Raw genomic sequence first — 9,479 nt, 5'->3', positions numbered from 1 at the left:
GGCCAGAGGCCAGGGACTGGAGCTGGGAGCCAGGGGCCAAGGGCTGAAGCTGGAGGCAGGGGCCAGGGGCTGGAGCCAGGGGCTGGGAGCCTGGAGTCAGGGACTGAAGTAGGAGGCCAGGGGCTAGAGCCGGGGGACAGGGGCTGGAGCCGGGGGACAGGGGAGCGAGGAGGCACGTGGCGTCACGGCCGGGGAGCGAAGCAGTGTCCTGGAGCCGATGGAGCCCAAGGAGCCTCACTCGGGGCAGGCAGCAGCTCCTCCCCGAGGTGAGGCAAGGCAGGCATGGTGGCTAGGGCGGGGGGCTGGCACAGGCTCTGCCAGCTCCGGGGAAGTGTCCACTCCCCAGCCTTGATGTGGGGGAGCGAAGCACTTACCGGGAGCCAGTGGAGCCCGCGCTAGGCTCCCGCCCCACCCTTTCCTGGTGCGCGGCCTTGAAAAGGCTGTGCGCAGCCACACATTTAGTTGTGTGCAGCTGCGCATGCGCACACCTTAGAGGGAACCTTGCCCCCTGGTCTTGCAGGGTCACAGGGCAATGGGCTAGGGAGCTGGACGGCTGTGACTGAAAAGCCCCTGGAGCCACAGTGCATAGGGGCAGGAGGGCATTCTGGGGGCACAGACCCAGTATTCATGGGCAGCCCACTTGGCACATGCTGATTAGAGGAAATCTCAGAGGCAATGAGGGAGCAGGTCTAGAGCCTGACATCTGATGAAGCAGGAGAGGAAATGCTTTTCCCAGATGCTGTAAGTGTGGGTGGTAGGAACTCTACAGCTCCTTAAGGGATCTGGATAGGAAACTACTTGACTGTATGATGGAATATCTGCATTTATGGGGAGACATAGGACTTCTGTGGCAGACCCTGGGAAATCCAGCATTGCCCAGCCAACCCCATGGTTTTTCACATCCCCAGCTAGTAATAGGTAGGACTTGGAACTGTCCTCTGACTTGGGCCTCCAGCCCAGCTCTCCCTTTTTAGCCCATTGGAAGGCTCCCTTCCAGGTCCACTCTGTTCCACATCACCCTAATGTAAAGGTGCAGTAGTACCTGTCCTGCATTCTCCTTCTGTGGGCCTGCACCACGCATCCAGCATGCGGAGAGCCCCTCATCAGGCAGGTGCCAGGCACTGCCAGAAGGAAAATGCTCTAGACCTCCTTGATAGTCTCCTCCTTTACCTCTGCCAGCTACCCTTCAGTGTGTAGGTGACTGTAAACATCACCTGAGCTGGAATGATCACCAGCCTTGGGCCAGGACCCTATATACATATAAAAAAGGGGAGTGAGGGGAGTGGGAAGACTGTGTGGGCTGGGTTTAGGGTTAGGATGGTCGCAGTGAGGGGAGCCAGGTTCTAGGCTCATTATAAAGACTGGGCTATATGAAAAATCCCCATGCAGATCCTGGCCTGGGTGCAAAACAGCCATTAGTTTCTCAGGGACACCCTATACAAGCAGGTGAAGGCATAATGAAATCTAATGTGTGATGCACACAGTTGTGTCTCCCATAATGCCACATGTGAATGGCAGGAGGCATCGCTCATTAGATCCCATCATGCCTCATAGCCAGTGCAGGGGGAGCCCAGTCAAGCTCTTGCTGCTAGGAGACCCCTCAGCTGACAGGGCTCCTAGCCATGTTGGTGCCCCATGCACCCCTGCAACTGGGAAATGGCAGCTACTGCAATCTCCCAGCTGCAAGGCACCCCACACACCCCCTTAGCTGGGAAATGGCTGCTGCTGCGATCTCCCAGCTGTGAGGTGCCCCATGCACCTCTGCAGCTAGGAAATTGCAGCAGTGCCCCACAATTTCCATGACCCAGAGTCCCACTGCTGTGAACTCTGGGTCCTGGCATCCAAGGGTACTGCTGGAATTCAGAGTCCACAGCTTCACAGAACTGCCAGGGCTGAGAGTCCCCACAGCTGCAGGCCTTCCAGCCCTGGCTGCACATGGTGCACCCATGAGGCTGGGAGCCCAGTCAGCTGACAGGGGTCCCAGCAACATGGGCATACTCTGTTACACATGCAAATTAAAGCTGGATAACAACCAGCTATAAAGTTATTACACACCTTCCAGCAATAACTTTATAGCTGGTTGGAACTTTTTATGGCACAGTAGTTCATTTACCTGTGTAGCCAGAGTATATTAAGTGTGCAATTAACCCCATAATTTCATAATACATGTAATGTGTAAAGAGGCCTCAGGACCATGGGCTGAGGCTGCTCCAAGGAATAGCAGGTCAGCGGAGCACCCATTTGCCAGCCCCACTTCCTGCATTGCCCAGAGCCTGAGCCCTTTCCTCCAGGGCCCTCCCATGGCAGAGCAGTGAGGTACAGAGCCAGAACCCTGCTCCTGAGGAAGCAGCATGTGCCCAGAGGAAACTTGTCTTTGAATCTCACTTGGGCTCTGAATTGCATCCTGGCTTTGAAACTCAGCAGCTTTGCCTCTCAGCAAAACAGAAGCCTTCCTGCTCCTTCCCTATGGGGCTGGGGGGAGGGCAGCTGGGAGTGGTTTGAAGTTCTCTCTCAAGTACATTTCTACTCTGCAGCCAAGCTAACATCATTAACTGGAGCGCCAGGCAGCTTGGTCTATAATTACTTCTAGGCCTCAGCTTGATTTTTGCCTTAATAAGCAAAATTCCCACTTTCTTTGATGTTCCCTTCAGAGGGTTGAGTGTGTCAAGGTTGCTGAGCTGGCTCCGAGGTGGTAAACACCCCCCGGCATTCATGCTCAGTCCACACCAGCACCTCAGGCACAGCATGGGCAGAGGTAGTAGACATGGGGTCATCTTGATGCCCGTGGCTGGTGAAACCCTCACTGTTTCCCTTGCCAACACCCTCCACCTCCCTTGATTCCCTCTGGGCTCCAACAGCTTTGGGCTGAGAAGGAGTGTGGGCAGCTGTAGGCTCAACTATGTGGAAGAGTGTGTGGCAGAACCCTGTTTGGCATTACCATGGCACTGCTGCTCACAGCCCTGAGGCTGGAGCCTTAGCATGAGCAGAGCAGTGCTGTGAGAGAGTGGGGAGGCCTGGGGATGGGCCTTCCCTGCTGTGCCCTGCTGTGAGGGAACAAGGCAGGCGGGGGGCGGAACTCGATTATCTGTTGAGGTCCCTTCCAACCCTAACATCTATGAATCTATGAAGGAGCTGGCTGGGCAATAAGTGGCCACCCCAGTTACTGCTGTCTCTCACAGGTAGTATCTCCCCTCATGGAGGCTGTGCTGGGGGAAGCCCTGGTGACTGTGGCAGATGAGAAGGTCAGCATCACTGACCTGAAGGCACAGGTGGTGTCCAGCTTGTCTCTCTCCCTCCATCCCAGTCCTGGCAACAGCCACACCATCATCGCGAAGACAACAGCCCAGCAAACCCTGAACTTCCTCAAGCAGGTAAGGCAGGGGTGGCCACAACATGGCCCCTGGACAGGTTGGCAGACAGAGCAGCAGTGTGGCCTGCAGTGTTTCCTGGCATTCTGGGACTCGAAGTCTCCCCAGGCAGCACCTCTGCCTGGACCACATGGACAGTCACAGCCACTGTCAAGCCATTCGGAGGTGCAGCCCTTCAGGGCTAAACAGCTGGTAAAGGCTGGCAGAGGTGTAGCAGCACAACTCCATTCCCGGGGCAGCACCAGCTCCTGCTGTGCTGATTGCAATGGTACAATCAGTTTCTGCTGCAGCAGTAGTTACATATGTGCACACCACAAAAGCAGCATTTGGGGCTACTGTCTCCTCATCCCCAATTGTTATGCTACTTGGACATGAGGATGGCATGCACTTCAAGGAAGATGATAGGACAGATGCTCCAAGAAGTTCAGGGTCCTGAGTGCATTGAGTTTGTTGTGGCTATGTTCACCTCTGTCCCATATGATGCAGTAAAACTGGACATTTCTGCCTAGGAAATGAGGCTTGGTCAGGGGCAGGGACAGAATTTCTGCTCAGGTGGTTTGTGCTCAGGCTGGCTTGCAGGCAGTGGGGAAGGCTTCCTTGCAACTGGCTTCAGAACATCCAAATTCGCATGGCCATAGAATCCCAGCGGGTCTCAGGGTCCTAGGCAGTGACAAGTATGACAGATCATTGGACTCCCCACAGCCCCACTGAGGTCTCCTAGGTATCCAAGAGGTCCTAGGGAGGAACCTGTAGCCAGCAGGGGAACTGTGGGACCCACTCCACCTAAAGCCACTTGGGACCTTTCTGAAGTGGTGGGAAGAAAGGGTCAAAGGGATCCAGTACCAGCCTTTGGAACTCCTTAGACACCCACCCAGAACCGTGCCCCATAACTGCCAAATTTTCTGTCACCAGCCCCAGCCTCTCTTTGGGACCAGTCTGTAAAATGGAGTTTACAGTAATAGTCAAATGATTTGTAAACATGCAAATCAGGGTATTAAATAATTTGCATGTACCATGATGATCACAACTGTACTAAATGTGACACCTTGGCCTAGAATCTCCAAGGAACATTTTCCAGCAGGGGCTATTTATAGACCTACCTCTCTCTTCTTCTGGGTTGGCTCTGCTTTGTGAGAGATCAGTTTCATAGTCTTCCAAATGAATTCAGTGGCAGTGATGGTGGCAGAGGGGTAGCAGGACTGTCACTGAAATCAGAATTTACAGTTGGAGCAGGATATGTCTGAATGTAACTCATTGGCACTGTAGGAAGGGACACTTTTGGTTCCAGTCTTGTGCTTTGTATGAACAAGAGGAGGGTGGGGAGATAGATAGATAGATAGATAGATAGATAGATAGATAGATAGATAGATAGATGTGTATGAATACAGACAGATAGGAGAATGAATGGATTAATGAAGGCAATAAAGGATGACTAGATGGCTGAAAAGAATCAGGAATGGATGGATGGAAGGGTGGCGGGACAAAGGGGCGTGGATGGAGGAACAGATAGATGGAGAAGATGGATAAATGGGTGCAGAGAGTTGAGGACAAATGGATAGATCAATTAAAAGAATGGGTGATGGGTGGCTAACTAAGCAGATGCCCATTCCCTGTGGTTATTTTGCAGGAAGCCTTGCTGAGCCTGTGGATTTCCTACAGTGATGACACCACGGCTCCTCTCTCCCTCTACGACCCCAAGGACTACAACCTGGTGGTGAGCAGCCTGGATGAGAAGGTTGTGTCTGTGACCCAGGACCGGGCCTTCCCACTGGTGGTAGCGGAGGGTGAGGGTGCAGGAGACCTTCTGCGTGCTGAGCTTGTCATCTGTGAGAGCTGCCAGAAAACCAAACGCAAGAGTGTGCTCTTCACAGCCCTGGCTGATGTGCGGGTGCGCTTTGTCTCTGAGGAGGACCCTACCTATGACTATGGGGATGCTGGCCATGTACCCAGCAAGCCGGGCCTGTCAGGTAGGGAGGAGAATGCAGCCAGCACCACCTTGCGGGCTGAGGTGGAGAGGAAGCCAAAGCCCAGTGAGGACAGTGGGGTCCCCAGTATCCCCCACACCACTGAGGACTTCCCCACCATCCCCACAGGCTTTGTACAGGTGACTCGGGGGCTGACAGACCTGGAGATTGGTATGTACGCCCTGTTAGGCGTCTTCTGCTTGGCCATCTTGGTCTTCCTCATCAACTGCATCGTCTTTGTGCTGAAATACCGGCACAAGCGCATCCCCCCCGAGGGCCAGACCAATATGGACCACTCCCACCACTGGGTCTTCCTGGGCAATGGGCAGCCCCTGCGGGCCCAGAATGACCTTTCCCCTCAGCCCGAGAGCCCTGGCAACCCTCTGGAGAATGTCCAGACCTGCTGTCATGCAGACCACCACAGCAGTGGCAGCTCTCAGACCAGTGTACAGAGCCAGGTGCATGGCCGAGGGGATGGCTCCTCAGGGGGCTCCACTAGGGACCAGAGTGAGGACCCACTCAATTCACCCACCTCCAAGCGGAAGCGGGTGAAGTTCACCACCTTTGCCACTCTGCCCTCTGAGGAACTGGCCTACAATTCCATCCCCATCGCTGATGAGGAGGATATCGAGTGGGTATGCCAGGACATGGGGCTTCAGGACCCTGAGGAGCTGCACAGCTACATTCGCAGAATCAAAGAGATTGCTTAACGGGCTGCCATGCTACACTCTGCCACACCACACCACCCCGGCTGCTTCCTGCGGGACATGGACTGAGCCTGCCACTGGCCTTGGGTTCTGATTTGTAGTCTCTTGAGCGCTCTCTCACATAGGGCTCCAAGCTGCCCTCCCCAGCATCCTCTCCACCCCCTCCAGAGCCCCCTGCCCACTCTGGCCCCATTCCAAAAAACACTGATCTCTTCTGGAGCATTTTTTATGTTTATTTTTTAAAGGAAAAGTGTCGACCAAGCCAAGTGGAGGGACCCTGGGGGTGGGGAAGGGGAGGGGAGGTGGTGCCCAGAGGTGGTCTCTGATTTCTGCCCAAAGTGCCGAGGTGCCTGCTAGCTGCTTGTGCGAATGCCTTTTGGAAGCAAGGCAACATCATAAAGGAGAGCTGGTGGCAGGCCAGTCAGTGGTGTTGGGGGCAGCTGGAGCTCAGGTGGAAGAAGATGCTGGTGCCACCATCTGTCAGAGCCATGTGGGAAGGCAAAGGAGCTGGAAGCGGACAGGAGAACAGCCACTGGTGGGGGTGGGGGCTCAGAACCCAGGTGCTATTGCCTGGTATGGAGGTGACCATCCACTCAACTGCTCACTCCAATGTGCCTATGTCCCCAGTGCCCTGCTCCTGCTATTGAACCCTGTATGAGCTGTATGGCTTCCAGCCCTGTGGCTCTCTGAAGAAGTGGTGGGGGTTCCCACTTCATGGCTTGCTGAATGGACAGCACAGCCTTGTGCCGATGGCTCTCTGAAGGAACAGCGTGGCTTCCCACTCCGTGGCCTCCTGCACTGCGCCTCTGACCAAGCTCCAAAAGACAAACACAGTTTTTCTGCTTTACTTTGTTGCACAATAACATTGGTTACACATACATTCAGGGATTCTCCTTTGGGTCCAGCGTGCCCTGGTGCCACAGGATGCTCTCAGAATGCTGGCAGGAGGAAAAGGCCAGGAAGGGTGCGTGGACCCAAGCTAAGAACCTGGGACTTTCTGGATGTTGGGAGTCCACTGGAAAGCTTTAGCTATGCAGTGCAGCTTTGGCCAGGAGTGTGGCCTGTTCAGCCTGAGGTACACACTGCTGTCACTACACATAGAATGTGGGGAGGGCCTGCAACTGCTCCCCCTTGCTATTCAGAACCAGAGGAGAAGTGTTCATGTCCACTTCACAGCTTTGTCATCCATTTGGGCTCCCCCCTCCCTTTGCTGCATAGGGACATGAAAGCTGCATGCCCTCTGCATAGCATTGCTTCTGGAAGCCGTAGAGCAGCCTTAGGGAGAGAAGGTGGAGGGGGGGAATGCTTTAGGGCTCTAAGACCAACAAGAAGGCTGTTGAGATGCTTGGAGAGCCAAAGTTGAAGCTCTCCTCTGCAAAAGTATCTTGCTGCTTTCCTGAGACCCAGCCTGCTGCTGCTCCCTGGGGGCTCCATGCACACCCCCCCCTCCCCAACCCTCTCAGCAATTTCACATAGTCTGTGGGGTCCACACAGGCACCTTACATTAATCAAACCACATGCAGAAATGGCCTAAATTGTTACTGGGACACTCCAGCCAGCAGGTCAGCCTTCCCGTTTGGCCTCTCTGGGAGATCATGGCTGCCATGGATGGGTGTGTAACAGAGGAGAGTGGATCCCTTGGATCTCTCAAGAAGCAGCTTTACCTGGAAGTCACAGAACCAGCCTGCTGGTTGGTGCTGTGGGTTTGGCTTTCAGGCCTGCCACTGACTCTCCCTGCCAGCTTGGGCATGTTGTCTGCCCTTCAGTGCTTCAGTTCCCACCTCTCTGGCATCTTCTTTGGATCCCATCCCCCCATGCTCATGCACAGGCTGTGGGGGATGGAGCTGCCCATTTCTCTGGCTTCTGCTTGGAGACCCAAAGTGACAGTCTGACATCTGAACCAACAACTTGCTGCTCAGTGTCCCTGAAGATCCCAGTTACATTCAACCCCAGTCCCTTGGCATTTCCTAATCCCAGTGGTTCCCATGCAGGCACCTTGCATCAATCAAAGCACATGTGGAAATTGCCTCCTGGCCATTGAAGGCTCCATCACCCACTTGGCCAAGCATGATTCCCAGTTACAACCCAATACAGCCTCCCAGAGCCAGGCATGGCCCAGGCACAGCTCCCCCAGTACCAGCCCACTGGGGACCCTCAGAGCCAGACCTGACTAGATACTGCTGCATCTCACAGTGCCATGGTCTTTGAGTGGTCTTGTCTATGCTTTATGACCATGCTTCCCAACCCCCACCCCTGCCCCTTGCAGGCTCAGTCTGATGCCTGATACTCTCTCAGGACCCCTGGCTCGGGGCCAATAGCACTTTCCAATCTCCGATTCCCAGGACCCTAACATAGGAGTGGGAGGAGAAGGCCCAGCTCAAATCACCCTGCAAGCTCCACTACACCCTCACCACTGCTGCCTAGTTCCCCTGTCATGCACATTCAAGGGCTGGAGATGACTGTTGCCAGGTCCAATCTACTGCTCATAGTGCACAGTACACACAGACACTGAATAGCAGGAGGGGCAGTGGGAGGGCACAGTGGCTTGTACCAAGGAGCTGGCATTGTATTATTTCTTGATTGGAATTTACCCACCACTGTGTCTAAGTTTTCTTAAATAAATAAAAGAGAATAGAAAAAGAAGGCACTGCAAAGGGGGGGCATGCACAGTGATTCTGTTTGTGTTGAGGGGGAAGTGGGGATGGGGCAAATCCGTGTGGCCAGCCCCAGTGGTTAGCTGATATTTGGGGCCTTTCTGTGTTGTGTTTCTGGCAGGAGGACACATCAAGGACACCATTCAGGTTTATTCCTGGCAGAAGCTCATTTAATTATGAAGGATGGACACAGAAGCCTAAACCCCTAGACACAAACAAGAGCTGTCAGTTTCCTTTCTCAGAAATTTTCCAGAGCTGCCTCTCCAGTGATCTCTGTGCTGAAGGAGCTCTGTCTCTGCTGCCTCAGAATCATGCTCCTAATGCATCTTTCTACCTCCAGCATACACAAGCTGCCACCAATATCCTAGCCCATATGTCCACAATCAGGGAAGCTCCTCAGTCCATATGGTTTAGCTGATCTGCCGTATGCCTTGGGCAGTCTTTGTTTGTAGCAATTTCTGCAACAGAAAAGGGACTCATTCATTCAACAGGGAAGATTGATCCAATGGTTTAACAGTACAGATGGAGTTAGTCTGGAATACCTGAATAATGTTTCCACGTGTGAGTGCCCTTATTCTGGAATAAGAGAGCATGTTGCTGCTGCAAAATACTGAATGCCCGTGAATTCACATCTGATCTTGATCCAAATAATTATCCAGTGCAAGCCAGCCCCAATTGTTCTATGATCATCCTGGACAAAGACGCACATCAGTATATTTCACGTGGCACAGTACATATGTTCTTTAAAGCAAAAAGATATATCCAGTGCTGGCTATAATATCACAC

At 53.7% G+C, this 9,479-nt stretch overlaps 1 protein-coding gene across 3 annotated transcripts in view; it reads left to right on the top strand.

Moving 5' to 3' along the window:
- TMEM132E (transmembrane protein 132E) overlaps positions 1-8,682 on the top strand; it is a 227,371-nt gene extending 218,689 nt beyond the window's left edge. For all 3 annotated transcript variants that reach the window (XM_006025749.2, XM_006025748.2, XM_014520869.2), the window contains exons 8-9: positions 3,180-3,371; positions 4,996-8,682. In XM_006025749.2, coding sequence (XP_006025811.2) covers positions 3,180-3,371; positions 4,996-6,042 — 1,239 coding nt within the window. In that variant the 3' untranslated portion in view covers positions 6,043-8,682. The remainder of the gene's footprint in view (positions 1-3,179; positions 3,372-4,995) is intronic.
- Positions 8,683-9,479: the final 797 nt, after the last annotated feature.

Source organism: Alligator sinensis, unplaced genomic scaffold, assembly GCF_000455745.1.
Source record: "Alligator sinensis unplaced genomic scaffold, ASM45574v1 scaffold561_1, whole genome shotgun sequence".
Taxonomy (NCBI): Eukaryota; Metazoa; Chordata; order Crocodylia; family Alligatoridae; genus Alligator; species Alligator sinensis.
This window is presented reverse-complemented; position numbering and strand designations above follow the sequence as displayed.